The sequence below is a fragment of the Chelon labrosus genome, assembly GCF_963514085.1.
Source record: "Chelon labrosus genome assembly, chromosome: 22".
In the NCBI taxonomy this organism is placed as follows: domain Eukaryota; kingdom Metazoa; phylum Chordata; class Actinopteri; order Mugiliformes; family Mugilidae; genus Chelon; species Chelon labrosus.
Window position 1 is genome coordinate 14,256,142 of NC_140355.1, and position 20,551 is coordinate 14,276,692.

Genomic DNA, 20,551 nt, shown 5'->3' on the forward strand with positions numbered 1-20,551 from the left:
TACAGAAGGCTGTGCGACCGGTGTGTGGTGAATACGGGAAAAGGCTCCCCCGGAGAGGTTTTCCTGATTGTTTCGCGGCGACGAGCGCGTCTGTCTTCCAGCTGAGAGATGAAGAAGAAGAAGGGGGGGAAACACGGAAATTGCTCCGTCGGTGTTTGTCTTCGGTCGACACAGGCAACAAAAAGACCTGTCGATTTATGGCCCCATCCAACCTCCTAATGACTCACCGAACCGTCCTCCGGCAATCGAGATGGCTCATCAATTTAATTACTTTACAACGCGGGCCCGCCCCATGCTGTCAGAAGCCTGGCAGCGGAAGTTTCCAGTCACCCCCGTACTTGTAAATATGCCAGAAGAAAAACTCTTTGGCAGCGCCGTTTACAGTGTTGCATCTAAAAGTCAGACTTTATGAAGCAAAGGGAGACAAACGAGAGCGGCTCCACCGATGAATGAATTAAATGTGTACAGTACGCTGTGCATTACATATTCCAACATTACGCGTGCTTAAAGTAAAGCAGACACGGTTAAGTATGAGTACAATGAATGCAGGGGCACCGCTTTAAACACAGTGAGTCATAACTGCTTCTAACTACAGACCCCTCAGAGTCTCCACATAAACTAAAGAGCAAAACACCAAAGTATACTAATTATGGCTTCAAGCAGCACATAGTACATTATGGATTGCTTGCAAATATCACAAATGCCCTGTTAGCAGATGGCATGCAAATTTAATGAGTTGCATTATAGGGAAAGAAATACAGCTGATTAATTCAATATATTTTAAAACATATACCAGTCTGCGGGCTGCTGATAGCTATTGATTATGATCATTAACCGTTTCAAGGAAAGTTGCTGTTGCTTTGCCTCGATCCCAGATTTGGACCGCGCACCGGTGCGGGTGAAATACAAGGATTAGGACAGGCTTGAGCACTTGCACGCGCAGGGTATCTGTCTAGCCAGACTAAAGGCCCTCCCAGCGTTACTAGTGCACCTCAAGTCTGCTTGTCCAACAAAAAATCGGTTGTCAACACCCTCCGCTCGCTAGTTAGCCGCAGCTCAGAGCCGGTCCTGCTGACAGCGTGTCTGGATGATAAGTTGAAACTCCTGTGCCTTTTAACAGCATGTCCATCACCGGGAAGCACACACAGATACACACAGAGGTACGCTCGCAAAGTTATTTGTAGACTTGCAAATACCGACATCTAAAACAACAAACTATTAAATGGCAAGTAAAAAGTTTAATAAACCCGTGCAGCTTTTCTTTTTTTTTTTAATTAAATCTACAGCAACTTGTTTATATCACAGTGTTACCTAGAAAAAAAATATATAGACCACAAAAAAGACATCTGCTTACCATACAGCCGGATGAATCCAGCTGTCGATCGGTCACACACTTGAAATTCTTCTTGCAGCCGCCATTGTCTTTGGAGCAGTCACGGACGGGCCCGAAAGACCCCAGCAGGTCCTCCACGGTCTCGAAGTACGTAGACATCATGGCCTCCTCCCTGGAAAAGGAAAGCGGAAAGAAAAGGTTTAACGTGCAAATACAGATGCCTCTGCTTGTGTGTTCTACCAGTGTAAATAAGGACACACGGGTACAAGTAATGTCAAGTGAAAACGAACGCCTGAGCAGCTGAACATAATCCCTCACCACCTGGAAAGCAGCCTCTCGCAACCTTACTGTTTCTAGTGCAATTAAGGCGCCATTCATGCTGGTGCATAATGCGGCGAGATTGTGGCGCTTTGGCGGCGTTTCACTCGTACACCTGCCATTAATGGCCAATTGAAATGTTGGCACCTCGTTTGGCAATGTTTTTTCTTCTACACTTAAAATGGCACAAAAGTCAGCTTGACGCCGACAATTAACAAAATGTGAATTCTGAAAATGAACATTTACTGTTCCTCTGTGAGAGGTTTAGTTTAATCTCCCGACTGGCAGCGCAAAAGGCAAACTATCTAAGAGTGTTTTGAAATTTGCCACAGAAAAGACTGTTGATGTTTTCCGAAACGGGTGTTTCGCTGGAGTCGGAGATGAGCGCGGGTGGGTTATGCTCATTTCTGAAAGGTTATGTCAGTAGTGTGCCGGAAGAAAATGGACGTTTTTGTGTGTGTTGAAGGGAATCGGCATGAAAAAAAATAATTCTATGATTGGTACACAACTTGTTTATTAAACCTCAAGGATACACAAAAGGCGTTTTGTTGACTAAAGCCCCGTGCACAAATAAAGCAGTTTGGTCGTTGTGCATTGCTGGTCGCTAGTTGACATCGCAGGCTCTGGTTGGCTGGTCAGAGCGAAACAAGCAGAGGATGAAATTATCTCCATGAGCTGAGCTAGCTCTTGTTGTTACTGTGGGGTTGGATGCTCCAAGCCCGTGGTGAATTTGGTGGTGGGAGCAAAAGTTGTAGCAGTAAACCCTTGGGGAAACTCTTTGCTCGTGTCATATATGTAAATCAGATGCATCAATCGCTGCCATCGGCCATTGACTTGATCACATCCCTTCAAAGCTGAGATTACTTCAACGTTTTACCCGCCCTCTTTGAGTCGCCAAGCATTTTTTTTTCCACCTGTAACTCAACGGAACTCATTAACACCCCATAGTCTCCTCTTACGGCATCACTGCTAGCTGCTGAGTACACCCTTTGGCAGCGACTGAAATCTTCCATCCACTGGTGTGTCTGTGTACCTGTCAGCCCTGGCTCCTTGTTTCAAGCAGGAGCAGACGCTTTGTAAATACCTTTTTCTTCCAGCATTTGAAAAGTAGTTTAACAGCAGCCCTGTCAGCCCACACTCTGCATATCTTTCTTGTGGCAAGGTATTACGGATCACTGACTAACACGTCAAGGCTGTCCTCAAGTTCACAAATGGGGGGTCCATAACAAATTACTCATTGCCCCCACTGTCACACATTAAATGTAAAAGGAAATGTCCCAGAAGAGCACTGATGACTCAATTATTGGACCATTTGGCCTCCAAATTCCCTAGATCCCAAACTGGTCAAGTATCTGTGGGATACACTGGAACAAGCGTGATCCGCAGAGGCCAGGGCAGCTGCCCGCCAAGCATTTTTCACCTACAGCTCAATGGATTTCATTAACACTCCATAGTCTCCTGTCACACCATCACTGGTAGTTGCTTCGTGTGAGTACGCCCTTTAGCAGCGATTGAAATCTTCTGGTTGCTTGTTTCAAAAAGTCCGACAGACAATCAGCTGCTCCTGAACAATCACCGTCGTCTGACAAGCCTTTAAAATGTCCTTCCTCTATCTCTCTCAGTCAGCAGTCTCTGCAGGAGCATTGTTATTATTATCATTATTATTTATTATCTTGAAAAAATGTTGCACCTGGTTAATCTTTTCCTCTTTGTGCTGCTACCCTCAAGCAACTGTTCAGTATAAATATATATGCTTTACTTTCTTGCAAAAAGATTCCACGGGGCACCTTTTGTTATCTGAACTAATTCGAGGCCAGCGTATCTAGACCCGACAGCAGAACAGCAGAATAAAAGCACAGACAAGAACGCGCAGTCGAAGATAACAAAGACAATGCGAGGTAAACAGCAGGGTAAAATAGGTTTTAAAATTTGTCTGTTGCAGGGCTCCTAGGCAGTGTGCTTGTACTGCTGCTCTGTGAGGCTGCACTTGGGCACAGGGGTGCTTTGAGTTAAATGCCAATGCCAGCCAGGTAATGTGCTCACATTACCGTGTTTACCAGCTTCAGTTGAGTTATTACAATTTGTTTTTATTCGACTCCATGGCTATCCGCTCAAGATATTTCACTCAAAACTCACCCAAGTGTCGGCAATACGGTGCCGCTGGAGATCTGTGGATCACCAAACGCAGACAGGCCGATATCACCACCCCTGGGACGAAGTCGGCGGAGAGAATCATTAATTTGTCTGTATGTCTGTGACCCTGCCAATGCCGCCGCTACTGTTTAAGAAATCATTATCAACAAAGGAGGACCCTTTCATTTGTCAAGTGTCAGCTCGGCCAGCGCTGCACGCTCACTGCTCCGTTCTCTTCAGCATTCTCTGCCATACCCGTACACCAAGCCCTGGACGCCTGCTGTCAGGGCTAAGCAATGCAACAAAAGCACTGTCTCTTGAAATGGGACCACGGGGATCCCACTGTGCCGAAAGGGTGACTTGACTCTACAAACAGAAAGGAGATCTTGGATGATGCGTAGACAGATGACTTGCTGAGCGAGGGAGAATTTGCAGTTTTTTCCACTGTCACTGTCTGCGTGTGCTTTTAGACGCTTATGTGGCAATGTCATTTCAAAGAGTACACAGAAATAGGGCCACTCAAGCGACAAGGCACATATTGATGTTGCTGTTAATTTGATTAAAATGTCCCTAAGTGACCTCTCTTCAAAGTGGGTATAAATCATCACAAGGTCATTTGTCTCGCAACGTTGCCTCGATGCGTGTAAATGGCAAAATGGAATATTTCCGTGAAAATAGTTCCATATTGTGACCTTTTTGTTGACTTTAGGAGAAATGAAAGGTAAAGTCTTACAATGAATCAAAAAGGTATGAGTGATTCGTGTACAGCATTGGGATATCAGTCCAAGCAAGGATGCATGGGAGGTAGGGGGTAGGAGCAGACGCTTTTGAAATACCCTTTCCTTTCAGCATTTGAACAGTTGTTCAACACCATAAAACGTTTTGAGTGAGGCATTTTCCCTGTGACCAGACCAGGCACCCCCACCCCGTAGCAACGAACACTCCTTGATGGCAGCAGCCATCCCCAGCAGGATGCAGCCTGACACAGACACACACACAAAAACAGTTTAGGTACAACTAAAAAAAAAACATGAAGAACAGCACAAGGTGTTGACCTGGCCTCCAAATTCACTAGATCCCAAACTGATCAAATATCTGTGGGATGCACTGGAACGAGCCTGATCCACAGAGGCCCCTCTCCTCAACCCATAGGACCCAAAGGGCCCCACTAACAACATTCTGTTACCAGACATCACAGGACATCCTCAGAAGGCCCATGTCCATTCTCTGATGATTGTTTTGGAGGCACAAGGGAGACCTACACAGTATTAGGAAGGTGGTCATAATATTATGTCTGATGAAACACAACACAGATTTCATTTAAATGTATGTATGTTGGCCACTCAAGGGATTGTGCAATACTAACACAATAGACTGTTACTATATTTTAATTATTTTAAAAGGGTGCCTTTGTTTAAAGAACAAATATAACACCAGAGAATGTGATTAAAGACAAGAAAGCTTTTGAAGATCTACACTAGTGTTTTGCTGGCAACTTGAAAAGCTGTGCTGCAGTCAAGCATTTGGGAAGATACACACCGCAGGCTGTTTCTTAAGGCCAAATAAACAGCATTTGTAAAAAGAGTGAGTAATTAACCTTCTGGTCGACCAGCCACAATCACTTGAGGATAGCCCAAATTTATGTAATTATATTTATTCAGCCTTCTTTGGATTTGTTTTGCTAGGACTGCCACAGGATATGTGAGCTGATCTCATTCCCTAAATACATACAAAGAGACTAACTGGAAAATTCAATGCTCAAATTTGCTTGTTTTGCCACATTTCCTTTGATAATTAGTTGAATTGTAGATAACTACTGTTGCCACTGGTGTCCGTGATGAAAGTTATTTTTGTTTTTGTTTAAAAGTACTCTGCCTCATTTTACATGGATTAGTCTAAGACAGGGGTGTCAAACATATGGCCCGCGGGCCAAAGCTGGCCTGCCGGAGGATCTAATCTGGCCCGTGGCATGAATTTGCAAAGTGCAAAATACGGAAATTACATAGAAGACTACTAGTATTTGGGAAGGTTCATTAAGTATATGGAATGTTGTAAATTGTATGGACAGGTGCCAATTTGTTCAATTAGCCTATTAGTGATGTTTAAGTTAACCTACCGGGTTTCCAGGTGGGTGGGACCGAGAGGAGAAAGACGGTGCGAGAAAGAGAGTCACCACTAAAAGTTAGCTTATAAGCTATAGCGTTTTAAGTTAGTGTGTGTGTGCTGGAGAGACTGGACACTCAGTGGGAGCCTTTTCCTACTGTAATTCTACTTGATTGATGTTACACCTGTAGGAACCTGTGGTCCTCTCAATTCTTCCCCTCTCTGGAATTTAAATTTACGAAGTTGTTTTGCAGAAGAACTCTCCTAACAGATCAACCTTTTACACCTTAGCCATAAAGGTGCCATGTCCGAACGCGGGACAGGCCCACGCTATCGGACCTCCCTGATGCTCTGGACGTCATCTGAGCCAAAAGAGACAGATTTACACTTCTTGTGGAATTTCCCACTCTTGTTTCTTGACTAATTAGTCCTGAATCGAAAGAACATCAACATGATATCAGGAACTACAAAGAATGAATTGACTCCTTTTGGATTCGAAGGACAAAGTCTAGAAGCCTTAATGTGATGTTCAATTATGTTTTAAACTTGTGATGTACTAATTTTCTTTTTCAGAGACGAATGCAAACATACCATTTTAACAGGTTTTGCCCCCCTCTCTTGGAATGACCAAGAGAGCGAAACACTGATAAGCCGGTCGTAAATAACTTTCTTTCCCCAGAACCAGACTCTGATATGCATTTTCCTCTGAAAAGCACCTAAGTTTTATAATATGACTATCGAAAATGTAATAACCTGGTAAGTTATATATTATTGTTCAGGAAGTGCTTACGATCACAATGAGACGATTTTGATCATTGTACGATAATGCTAGCCCAAATTCACATAATTTGTCACAGTAAGGATGGATCAACATTGCCATCAAGTGGCTATCTTTAAAAGTATTTTCTCTCTTTTAATCATTGAAGTTAAAGAATGTTGAAACTTAGGTATGTTCTTATACTAATAGTAGCTATTAGTTTAAATCATAACTGTTGAAATTGTTATTTTAGAAACCCCCGACCTTTTGTTATTAGCAAAATGTCAATGTAAAGAGAACTTGAGTTTATTAATTTACTGATGTTTTTGAGTTACTTTGATGTAGTCATTCTGATATCTCATCTTGTCATGTTGTAATGTTGAGTGTTGTCGCATACGGAAAACATTGCTAACGAGTCATGATGAGTGATGGAATGATTAAATTTAGTAATATAAAATAGGTTAAGAAGATCAGGCAATAAGACACCTCAAGACAAAGGAGAAGGCGTTCTCTTCTCTTTCCACGCGAAGATTCTGGAAACCCGATCCAAACACGCCCTGAATAATTAACTCATAAAACCAGACAGACGCTCCTTTTTCTTCGCTCTTTCCGCCGCTCTTTCTCCGGACTTTTGCACTTTCCACTTTCCATTCACTTTTACCTTTATTTTAGTCTTCTTCTTTACGTACTTTAGTCACGTTTGTACTTAGTAACTTTAAGAACAACTTGAATATTGACAATACGGTCCTTTTCAAGCTCTGTTTGTTTCTCGTCGGATGTTTTTCCCGACGTACGATTTTTATAGTGACTTAAATATTTTTCTAGCTTTATTCATTTTTATACTCTACGAACCGAAGTACTAACCAACATCGTTTATAAGTTAGCCAGCGTAGTCAGCTGGGATATCAGAGAAAGACCCAATCTCTTCGACGGATCAAGAAACCAAGAAGCTGTTGCCATAGCAACGACATCAAGAAGACGTGACGATCCGACTTCTTTCTTCAAACACAAAGACATTGCCAAGTGTCATCTGCCTTTGACTGAACACCTACAACGCTCTCAAGCAAAGCTGGGTGTTGGAGTTGCAGACCAAGCAACAAGTCCTATCTACCGGTCCCAGAGAGACCTGCATCAGCTGTGCCGCTTCGTCACCATCTCGTCACACCGACGCTCCGCCATCACCGACGCCGAGAAGACTCTACGGAAAAGTAGGCTTGAATCGTTCCTACCGCTTAAGACAAAGAGTTGGTGTCACTACTTTGAAACTCCCTACTAACATCTTTTAGAGAAGATTGATTAGAGTAGATATCAAATCTATTCCCTTTAGTTTAGGACTTAAAACATCTCCATCTCTCACCATCGCTCTAGAAATTAATTATTTCATACCTTATTATATTCGTTCATTTGATTACAATATTCTATTAGTCCCTCATTTATTCATAGTTGTCACTTTATTAAATAAATATTTGTTCACACTTAAGAAGTTGTTTGTGATGTTATTTTACGGCAGAGAATGACTGGTACAAATTGTAGTAAAGGATTCACTCCTTCAGATATGCAAATTATTTAATTGAGACTGATAAATTGATTTAAACCGTGTTCTTCCTACGATAACAGGAGGTGGTGCCCTAACGAGACATTTAAAAGGTGTAGACTACCCTACACACCATGACCACACTGTGGGCTGTTGCTAGTTAGCTCCTCTTGCTAGCAGCATGAAAGACTCGTGTTTGGGAAACACTTGTTGCACCAAGCTGCTGAGAACCTACTGGGTGTTTACGAACGTGGACGGAGCCCGACGATGTGTTTCTTCACCACAGTGACGGGACACTGCTGAAGGAGGGTTTTGCCAAATTATATCTAACAGCCCTGCATCCCAGGAAATGTTTAGACACTGAGAACTGGATTCAAATGAGCTCCAACATGTGCGTGCACCAACGGTTTGGTACCATAGACGAATTTACTTAATTGATAGACTTAATTGATATTAAATTCAAAAGTGGGGACCACCAGGTCAATAAAAAATGTTATGGGTGCTACTCGAAGTATATTTGTCATAATGTATTTCCTTTTAACGAGTAGGGAACAATGGGGCCACAGTGGTTTTGTTAATGCATGGGAGGCTGAGCTCTCATGGGCACCATAGCTGTATATGAAGCTAACCCGGTCTTTAGAAAGAATCATGCATTCTAACTGCTGCTATGCACACATCCCAAATTTAATACTCTAGTAAACCTGTCATCCGCTCACCTCCCATGCAAAAAGTGATTACTCAGAATAGCTTTGACCCTCCTGTAAAATAAGAGAACAGAGCGCTACAAAAGTAACTGCTATTCCTAATTTGTCCACTGTTATAGTAAGAGTAGTGGACAGAACACAACATCCAGAACTAAATGGTAAATGGCAATAAAATTGCACTTTCTTTTTAAAGAAATTCCAGGTTGTTCATAAATCTTTTGTAAAAGGATAGCTTGGTAAATGTAATGACGCAATGCCTTATTTTTATTTTAGAAAATGCCAAGACATTTACTCCATTTCTTCACACTCTTTTTGGTTTGGACAGTAGGATGCCAAAATCTCTTAAGTTCACTATTTAATCCTGAATGGTGCAGGGGCATTAGGCGCTGGGTGTGTCACGCTGATGTCCCACTCTGACACAAATCAGAGATAAACAAGGCGATGGAGCCAGAAAACCAACATCACCCAAATACAGCCTCACGTTGAGCTTGGATGGAAATGGCAAAACCGGTAACAATGTGCACCTTTGTCTGAGTCTGACGCCCACATTTATGGTGCTCAAATTTCTGGTAAAAGCTCATCTTCTGAGTGTATGACTGAAACAGATCTTAAAGGGGAACTACCGTTTTTTACAACCTGGACCTTATTTCTGACATAAAATACAATCGTTTACTCACCCATATAACTTTTGTGTAATTTGTTGTCGTTCGGGAGATATTTAGATCTGCATATATCCATATAGTGGGAGTGACTGGGGCACCGAAATGCAGCCTCTAAATAACACATTATCTGCCGCGAAACTACTAAAGTACTAAAGCTACTGCTAGTTTTTTTCAACATGGCTGAATATTTTTCCGATTCTGAGGTTGTGGACGAACCATTGCAGTAGCAAATTACAGGTAAACAAGCCGACCGTCACGGGTGCACGTGGCGCTCAGAGATGACATCATCCAGGTCAGAAGACATCATTCAGGGTCTGTAGGTCAATCTACAGACCCCGGATGATGATCAAAGGTAACTCCGGACTTACGGGGAATAGCACTAGCGTACAATAACGAAATATTGGTGAAATGAACGAATTACGCGGCAGATAATGCGTTATTTTGAGGCTGCGTTTCGATGCCCCAGTCACTCCCACTATGTGGATATACGCAGATCTAAATATCTCCCAAAGGACTACAAATTACACAAAGTGTAACAGTTATATGGGTGAGTAAAAAATCATATTTTATGCTTATAAATAAGGTCCAAGTTGTAAAAAACTGTAGTTCCCCTTTAACAGGGAATTTGGCACACAGTACTGCAAAGCCCATCACACAGGATAACCTAGAGGAATATCCCTACTTTTTCCACTCCGGAAAAAAATAAAAGCAGCAAAGGGCATTGATTATCTGTTTGGGACAAACAAGCAAGTCCACTGTTTTAAACGTAGCAAAGAGAGTTGCCAAATGTGGGCCGTGAAGTTGAAGTTGAGAGGTACCAACATAATGCCTTTGGGCTCTCCACTATCAAAGCTTTGGTTCTTGGGACCAAGATTCGCTTCTACAAATTCTTCATGCTGCTCAGTTGGACTTTCTCCAGGTGGATGAGTGGGTCACCATCATGTGGCAGCGTAATGCACACACGTGTTCATTTTTGGAGTTTTTGGGGGGTAGGAAACAGTTGCTGGTAATCTTTCAAAGGACCACACATTCCAGAGCTACAAAGACGACAACTCCAGATTTAGTGGCTGTATGTTACAAAGACTGAGTTTTGAATGTTGATCGAGTATAAATGCGCATTATAAAATGGGAGAGGATTTATATCATGAGCACCAAATAATCAGGATCAAGATTGCTCTGAAGTGATGAGTCACAGATAATCAGAACACTCTGCTGATTGGGCCCATTATCAACCTGAGATGATTTTGCAGTATTTATATTTCTGACATAATCTCATAGCCCAAAACTTGAGTGTTTGTGAGGATAATCTCCATGGCACCTGCGCCATGTAAACATTTTTCTCAAACTGATCCTCCATCGACTAGACCCAATACCCCTCGAGTGTCAATCAGAGCCAAAAGAGGGTCGGGTCTTAACTGCGGGATGAGCTTGATTACTTTATGCAAATGTATTCATGCATAAAAGACAAGTCAAATAAATTTACTCAACGCCTCATTTTTAACACGCTATGAAAACTCTTACATTAAGTGTGGTTAATGCATGTGTCTCAGATAACAAATATGCATGAATGCACCATTATCCAACCTACGATTCTGTCTTGGGGTACTGACACTAACAAGTCAAGAATGGTGGTGAAGGTTTGTTTTTCCCCTTTCTTTCCACACAAAATGATTCGGGATGACCGTTCCTACCTGCTCTGGTGATCCCTTCACAGAAATGCGCCAACGTAGGCAGAGTGGATGCATGGTGGGCCCAAGACAAAGTTCTCCAGGGTCCAGTCTGCTTAATTGCCCATTTTTTAGGGCGGCTCTGATCCCAGTGCCCCTTCCAGAGGTTTAGTAACTGCCCCTGAGTGACATCATTGCTTAGCTGAGTCACCGGGGAGCAGTGTTCATCCCTTTTCCTTTATTGGGCGACTCAATTTTTCTGAATAAGACAGGGAGCGCATGCCATTCTGTGCATCAGGTCTTCTTGCCAGGCACTCAAAGCATTGACAAATGACTCCTTAATTCAGAGGGAAACAGAGCGAAGGTGGGGCAGACAAAAATAATGGGTTGCCTCAGCTGTGAGGCGCATGCTAACCGACTTTCCTTCTGGAGTGGGGGAATAGTGAGTCAGAAACAAAAAACAATCAATTGCAAAAACATCTGATACTGATCAGAAGAGGGATTAGAAAGAAAGCAAGATATAGGAGGAGATAGAGAAGCTTCTAAAACTGTTGTGCACAATAGAGTTTACCAACCTCCAGCACATTTGTACACAAAGTTGTTTGGACTTCATATATTGCTAGCATAATCAACAGCTCACCTCGTAGCACTTCAAAATCATTTGCTAATCAAGATCAACTCTTTTGGCACTGTGACTCTGTTGCTTGACCCAGGAGCACTCCGGCTGCATCTAAACACTGACTAATGTACTTGTTATTAATCTCCCTCTCTGCCTCTTGCTTTTCCCGATGATGAATGACCGGGCGAGGCTGCCCAAAGTTAGAGCGCTGCTCCGAGCATGATTACCGAGCCCGTTATTGGTCTGCCCCTGCGCTTGATTAATGCTCTTGTTCCAGCTCCACACAAATATGCTGACTCTCATCAAGCACTTTCGTCACTGAATAGGGCGCATTTTCCCGGGGCTTTCCGTAATCACTGAGGAAAAATCTAGCAGCTGCAGAAAGCAGGTAAATCTAAGTGATAAAATGAAGACTGATGCATCAATACTTTCGTTCGGCCGCTCAGTTGTAAAATATGTTTTGATGGCGATACGGAGTGAAGGCAAACAAATTTATGCGCTTATTTTTTTCTTTCCTTGGTCTCAGCCTCTCGCACTTGCATCGGATTATTGGCAGTGGCACTTTTGATGGTTCACTTGATCACAGCGAGCGAGGTCATTAATCACGAGCGCGAGGTTTCGCCGGCTACCCTGGGTTATAAACAGTTCCCTATTGACGAAAAAACGCTGGTCTCTGAGCACAGTTTAGAGAGCCGGAATCGTTGCCTTTTGTGACATTCACGAGGCGTTCGTTGGCGTATCGGCTTCTGTTATACAATAAGGAGCAAAAATGCAATATCAGATAATATTAAATTGTAATTATAGCTCGTGGGGCAGTGAGTCAGAGAACTTATGCTTTAAATATCAAGCCATTTATAAGAAATATGACAGTCTGGTTCAAGATTTAACCCGTGTGCGCCTTTAGAGACAAAGCCAACGCCTTCTCTAGTACACAACTATAAAAAGAAATACATTTGTCACCGGGTAAAAGTGCAAGGTACGCTTAAATGGTAGGTGCTGTAATAACAGCTTGGAGGAACACCGTACACAATGCCCCCTTGTTTCTCAGCGCCAACAAGAAAACAAAAAGCTCACCCTGAATTCCAACATTGATGCAGTTATTGATCTGATAACCAGACACTGAACGCAGCACAACAGTACAACATATTTTACGTTTCGCAATCTATACAGCTGCTCTGATGTTAAATTCAAACCGTATATAGAGTGCGAATGTTCGCTCTAGACAAAGAGTACTGTCTAAGCAAGACTTCACTGGAGGCTAATTTGCGACAGGGAATTTGTGCAAGCTGACGACGAATAAACAGCTTCGACAATCAGTTGTCTGATTAATGAATCTAGCATTATGTTTCATGTGCAGCAGTTAACTTCTCAGGCCTTAAATAATCTTTGTTGTTGAGCTGAATTCTGTAAAAGCAGGCCCCCTTGCTTTAATTATCATGAGGACTCCTTTTAAATTTCCAGTATTTATATATATGCGCCTCATGGTGTAGTATAGATATGCACTAAAATGAATCTTCCTCTAGCAGTGTCTGGCTTTAAATGTCAAGGACAATGCAAGTAAAGTAATTAAAGAGTAACTATAATGAGAATAAAGGGCGAAACCTGACACATAGCTTGATGGCTTTATAATCGGATGTATTTTAAAATACGCTTTAACCAACTTCCTTTTATAGACGAATAAATGAACTGTAACATCACATCTGAGGATCCGGGTATTGAAAAGGATGCACAAGAGGCTGTGTTTTGAATGCTGTCCTGATTTTCTTTTTTTAAGCGTTTATGTAGAGGCTTCATCGCCCTAATTTGCTTAACCCCGAGAAACGAGTTTCAACTCACGGGTGATGCAATAAAGTCCCCGACAACGAGGTCTGCGGATCGATCGCGAGAACAACCCAAAGTTTCTCAGTGCTTTGCAAATGCATGCATTTCAATTTAACCTCACTGGCCCAATGAAACTGAACTTATCAGCATTTAAATATAGTTTTGGGCGTAATTTGAGTTGCAGGCTTTATTTCTATTGACTAAATGTCCATTAGCAGATAATGGAAAAATGTAAACATACTCAGAGTGTAATTTTAAAATCAGCTTATTGAAAAGATAATATGATGCCAGGTAATCTTGATATTAAAAGAATCAAGAATATCATACCACTCAAACTTAACACAGTCATATATTTCACAGGGCGATTTCTGTCGTCTGATAGGCAGATCTAAAGCCGCATCCTCCTAAAAGCCGCATCACATTTTCACCTCTCTCCACATCAACGTGTCTATCATGACTAACTGACTGCATCAACGCATAAACACTTTGAGAAAATGCATCAGCCAGAAACTCCACATGCTCCCACGAGACTCTGTCCCACAAAAAAAATAAATAAAAAAATGCTTTGGATAATGAGTCGCCTGCATTATTCATGACAATCTGACAGACTTTCCTAAGAGTTACGGGAACTAATCGTCAACTAAATACGGAACATTAACGCATCATCCCCACTGAAGTGGGCTTTTAATCGGCCACACAGTGCGCATTTCCTCACTGGCGTTTTCAAAGACGTTCTTTATTTTTTTTTCTTTCTTTAACGCCTTTAAACGCTGATCAGTCCTTCAGGACTTCTTATCATAAAGGAAGACGGATCCAAGACAGATCGTTTATTTCCACTGACAGTTGCCAGTCTCAGATATAATCTCTCTCTTGAAGTTAACCAAATAAATAATGTACTCCAAGTGGCGGTCTCAAAAGACAGTGAGGCAGAAGAAGTGCATTCAAGTTAGACTGCTGGTACAGTTTCAGGAAGCGACAATAGCATTTCCATGTAGCAACAGCCTTCCACCGATGAATAGCTCGAGTTGCCTCGAGTTGCCGTAACCCAAATGCCGCAAGGTAAACAAAAGCTAAGCTCTTGCTCTCTGCTGAAGTGTTCAATATGCACCTGAAACTGTGATGTAACCCAGCAAGGTCTATTCACCAAGCAGCGATGGCGGCACTTGAGCGGCTAGTCAATAAAAAGAAGATGCACAAAAGAGATAACTGCTTTGAAATAATTGCTCTACCTCCAGGCTGTATGGAGAAACTGCAATTTTTGGTGATATCGGTTCTAAGTATTCAGAATCGGATCGGATCCACAAGTAGCCGAGAAACGGCTGCAAACCCGCGTCTGCGGCGTGTCCTCATTTCGCAGCTCCCCGTCGCCGGTCGCAACCCCGTTTTTTTTTTTTCAAAGCAGATGACGAACCTTGGCTAATTAATCGAGAGGCGCGCTGTAATCCCATTTACGTCAGAATAAGCATCTGTACAAACGCCTTGGGAGTTCCGTGCCCCTGAGGCAATTTCATAGAGCCTGTGAAAAGTTTAGCTTTATGCAGCAATGTAGGAAAATAAAAAAATAAAAACTCCTACTGCTACGATTCAGGGTTTCAGTCTTTGAAATTACTTTATTGATTATCTGATATCAAATACGCCCAAGAGTGTCGAGGGCAGACAAGATTCTCACTCGTTTTCTGTAACCACTTGTCCTCCGGAGGGTCATGGGAGCCTACACCAGGCGTCATTGGGTCGAGAGGCGGGGTACACCCTGGACAGGTCGCTGGTCGATTGCAGGGCTAACGCAGGGAGGCAGACAACCATTCACACTCACGCCTACGGCCAATTTAGAATCACCAATTAATCTAACGAGCACGTCTTTGGAGGAAGCCGGAGTACCCGGAGAGAACCCACGCAGGCACAGGAAGAACATGCGAACTCCACACAGAAAGGCCCCACATTTGTGCAGAATGTTTTCTGTTTCTGTTTTCATTTAATGAAAGTCAAAGCGGCGCTGTCTGTGCGTGTATCACGGCAGCTTGTTACATGCAGGAATGATGAGATGCGCAATATTAAAGGGTTATATACAAAGCTGAAGCCATGCTGAGGTACAGGATTACAATTTAAAAGCATGGAATTAATAAAGAAAACTCGCGGAATGAATTTTCTCCGGTGCATTAGTTGGTAGGTGCTTTGCTAGGGTCTCGGGGCCTCAAAAACGACCCCAACAGAGTGTTCTTACAATCAGTACAGGTCAGCTGTAATCACTGGTTCTGGAGTACTCACCAGTCTGGTCATTTTAAAGTGAAAAGACATTTCCTCTATTCATGACCCTTCGGCTCTCGGGAAGGCAGAAGCACCGAAAATGAAGCCTCTCAAACGCCCAGATCACAAACCGGGTCCAGATCGACGTGCAAATGTAAATCTGGACCAGGCAAGGTGTCACATTACATTATGCAAGGATCTGATTTCTTGTTTCTGAGTATATTGCCGGAGCCAGCATGCTTGATTATGCCCTGAAACTCATTGCGACCGCGGATGTGCGCTCACCCAAAGGAAAGCAAAACTGATTGAGGGTGAAGGAAAGATTCTAAGTGAGACGGAGAGAGAGTCGCATTTACGCTCCTGTAAAGCTGCACGCTCATGCTGAAGCAGCTGACCGGCGAGTGCTGGTGATTTGGACCGGCAATCACACCTCCCCACAGGTTCATGCAAGAGATTACAGAGTCGGGCCACCACGCTTCGTTTTGGAATGCGCGTGGTGTACGTTAAAATTATATGGTGTGATAAAAAAATAAATACAACAATAATATTTATAGTAAGTCGGCCTGAGCGCTGCTGTGCGCCCAGATGTGATTTACCACAGAACAGGAGAAAAGAAAAATCCAGCATGAACCTTGATAAGAAATATTACATGAGGGATATTTCCCTGCTGACAAAACAGGCCATGGAAGAGTCAAACAATATCAATACCTAGTTAACAAGAAAATAATAAAAATAAAAAAAGTACAGTGAGGATGGAGTGTCTCCTTCAGTAGAATCCGCATTGCCCGTGTCTGAATTCATAAGACAAACTAAATATTTGGGTGGAGTTTGGGGTAAGAGTTGTGGTATTGAACTATTTTTTACTTTTTTTTTTTTTGTCTCTTTTTCAGAGACCCAGGTTGGGAATATGTTTCTTTTTTAAATGCTTTCTGCGGTTACATTAGTGGTACGTTAGAGGTTTGAATCATATATCACCGATCAGGCATAACATTATGACCACCTTCCTAATATTGTGCCTCAAAAACAGTTGTGACTCATCAGAGAATGGACATGGGCTTTCTGAGGGTGTCCTGTGGAGTCTGGCAACAGAATGTTGTTAGTGGGGGGGCTTTCGGTCCTATCGGAACTCAGACTTGTTCCAGTTCATCCCACAGATACTCGATCAGTTTGGGATCTAGTGAATTTGGAGGCCGGGTCAACACCTTGTGCTGCTTTTCATGTTTTTTGGAGTTGTTTCTAAAGCGTTTAGCCTGTGTCAGGCTGCATCCTGCTGGGGATGGCTGCTGCCATCAAGGAGTGTCATTGCTATGGGGTGGGATATGCTTGGTCTGGTCTAGGTGGGTGCTACATGTCTAAGTAACACCCACACGAATGCTAGGTCCAAACATTTCCCAGCAGAACATTGTATTATCACAAGACGGTCAATGTTATTTACTTCGCCTGTCAGTAGTCATAATGTTGTGGCTGATCGAGTATATTACAAATGTAAATATAATCTTAACCTAAGAAAAGATCAAAGACCAAAACCTCCAAGATTAGCTGCTAAAGTGTAGGCTAAACCTTAACCATTTGTATCTGGCTTAAAAGGTTATTCAGGGTTATTCTACATCATATCAAATGCAGCCTGCAGCCTAACAGGTACATTTTTATTTACTCCTGTTTTTAAATGTGAGCAATGTCCTCTTCTGCCAACATGCAGAACACAAGCAACCGCAGCAAGTGAAACCCAGTCAGGGCGCAACTTGTTTAGCTAATAAGCACGTGTTTTAAGTTGTTGCAAGAGTCAAACCTCCTTTACCAAAGAGCCGTAATCACCGGTTTTGTATCAACATTATTACTGAACATTTTGGCTGCCGAGGTTTCTCGTTTTCAGTGATCAGTAATTGCTTGCTAATGGAAAGCCTGGCCAGCAATCCTCGAAAGGACCCGAATGGTTCCTGGACGTGATTGGCAGGATGTTTTCATGCAATTTATATGGCACAACTGGGGCACAGATGCGATGCAACAGCCTCTACCCGCGCAGTGATGTGTTTGTTAAGCCGGCATTGCGTCACTGTTAATGAACTGGAATCACCACGTGTGCCGATGCCAGACCGCTATTAAAAGCAGGTGCACACTTTGCACACTTTATGCGATTGCATCACTTTGTCTGGAGACAAAATAAATAGCGGGTTGCAGGAACACGATGCACCACGTCCTTCCTTTACGCCGTGTGACAAGTGCAGCGGCTTTGCGCGGCAACAGCAGACAATTTGGTTTTCAAATGAACTGTCACTTCCCGTGCCGATATTGGTGGGATTCCACGGATGGGCGATTGTTTTAATCTGTAACTGATGCCCTGTCATGTATTGTGATGCTGTGCCGCACCGGTGAGTGCCAGCGCCCGCCGGGTGGAAAAAAAAAACAAAAACATTTATTTTTATGTGGGCTATATTTTGTTATTGGGCTGAGGGACTGCCAAATCCATAACCTTATTGACACAACTGTCCTGTTTGCTGCCCAAGCTGTTTTGCTTTGATTCATTTCAGGCCTTTAAAATGAAGACCTTCAGAGGATTTAGCGGCCCAATTACATACTTAATGAGTATTTTGGTATATTTTCCATTTAAGCTTCGCATTTTGTTTTGCCATTTCCAAGCAAGGTGGGCAGAAGCTTCTATTTTAATATAATATTCCGAGCGAGACGCACGTTGCTGCAGCAGCACTGCGACATTTATATATGCTTGTTAGATAGTTTAACAGAATTGACGTATATAATGGAATTCTGTCCTAAAATGAGAGTTGCAACATCAGCACTAATGTCGGTGTCATGGAAACGGCACACACTTGATGCTAAGACATTTATTAATTTGACTTATACAGTTCATGACACAAAGACGCTATATAAAGTATCCCTCTGTGTCACTCCTGCTACTGGGCCACGAATAAATATTTCAGAGCACTAAAAAGCGCACGTTTTCTATGAACCGCGCGGCGGAGGCAGAAGTGCAGAGAGCTCCGTCGGACTGACCTGACCTCCCCTGGATCCTCGGTAACCAACACGTCCGTCTTGCAGCTGGCTATGGGGTTGATTGACAGCTCCACCGGAGGCACGACGAAGCTTTTGCTGACTGGCAGCCACAATCCTTGACCCAGGCTGTAGAATGATCTGTGTTGGCATGACCGGGAGACATGAATGTCAGTCGTCACACCATTGCACTTTGTTGTTATACAAGAAGCACACACGATGTATACACACACAGACATGCAGACACGCCGTGGGATGTTGGCGCACACCGAAAAAGTGTAAGCTCATGGGAGTTAGCAAGCGCGTAATGAGGATCTGAAAGAGCAATTTTATTAGAGCTGGTATATTGTTTGATTTTATGTAATATTAATACATGTAATGGTAGCAGCATCCAGGAAGACATATATAAATACATGTCTGAGGCATATAAGCAATTAATAGCATGCTAAAATACTTTATTTCAAATTTTGTACTTGTGCTTTTTTGGATCATGCTGCACTAAAGTCATGACCTGAATTTGGTGGGAACCTGCGTTAAGAGCCACTACTTTATCATACCAATAGTAAAGGACTTTTAATAATAAACAAACGTCCGTTGCATTTAACCCCTTGCCGAATTAGTTCACAGCTTTTTTTCTGAACTGCAGATCTGTTCAGTTCCATTACAGCCGGGGGAGCGTGTTTGGCCCTCGAGAAAATAACTGCCGGCTTAATTTAACTGTTATTCACATCTATGGCACAGCTGGACACAGAACCGGCACAGCTGGACAAAGAATTGGATTTGGAGAAATAGATTAGAGGAAGCTGTTTTGGCCTCGGTTTTTGTTGATGGCTAAATTAAAATTTAATTCCTCTATTCCATTTTTCTTTTCCAATGTAATGTGTTCTGCAGCTTAGCGACTTGGAATGCAGTACGTGAGACGCGCGTGTCTCAAGATGGCATGAAGGTGTTTGTCTTGAGTGAAGACTATTATATATTATGTTATATCCTGAGCAGGTTGGACTTGTTTGGGAATAATAACAGGTTATTTTACCTACAGCCAATATCTTGTAAGTTTATTTAGTGGTATAAGGTGACAATCTCAAAGATTTACATTTATTCAAATGTATCTATCTCCTGTCAAATAAGGTCACACAGTGGTGACTGAGCTGACGAATCGCCAAAGGGTTCCAGGATTGCTGCGACAGCAAACTCAACATTTCCCTTTAATTGGCCTTTAACTGGTAAAACAGACTTTCATCATGAAATAGTCACAGGAGATGAAATGTGTTTGTCATTGGAAAATGATCACTTCTGGAATATTCTGACAATAAATCAGTGAAATATTGGAGGGAGTAATGGAACAAAAAGGAGCAGCCGCTGTGAGCTGTTAGATGAAGAGCTGCAGGCGACAGTCGGCACACCTCCAACTTTTTCCAGAGAGGTAACCAACTCCTTTTACCGTGCCCTCGCCGTTTGCAGACTCAGGCTGTGTGCAGCACAAGATAACACCAACGGTTGCACGCAGGATGATGGATAAGGCCAATTAAATCTCATGAAGACAACGGTAGTTTTGTCTCGCTGTCCCCCGGAATTCTGTGAAACGTCAAACCGCTCCTGCTGTCAACCAAATCAGCCGCGGCTGAAAGCTTCAAGGTTGCCACTTTAAAT

At 42.7% G+C, this 20,551-nt stretch overlaps 1 protein-coding gene across 1 annotated transcript in view; it reads right to left on the reverse strand.

Annotated features, from left to right (window-relative positions):
• The window catches only part of astn2 (astrotactin 2), a gene marked incomplete at its 5' end in the record, with an annotated part of 268,101 nt that overhangs the window by 96,502 nt on the left and 151,048 nt on the right, over nt 1-20,551 (reverse strand). Inside the window, 2 exons of the mRNA XM_084572312.1 lie at nt 1,355-1,505; nt 18,905-19,042. Coding sequence (XP_084428438.1) covers nt 1,355-1,505; nt 18,905-19,042 — 289 coding nt within the window. The remainder of the gene's footprint in view (nt 1-1,354; nt 1,506-18,904; nt 19,043-20,551) is intronic.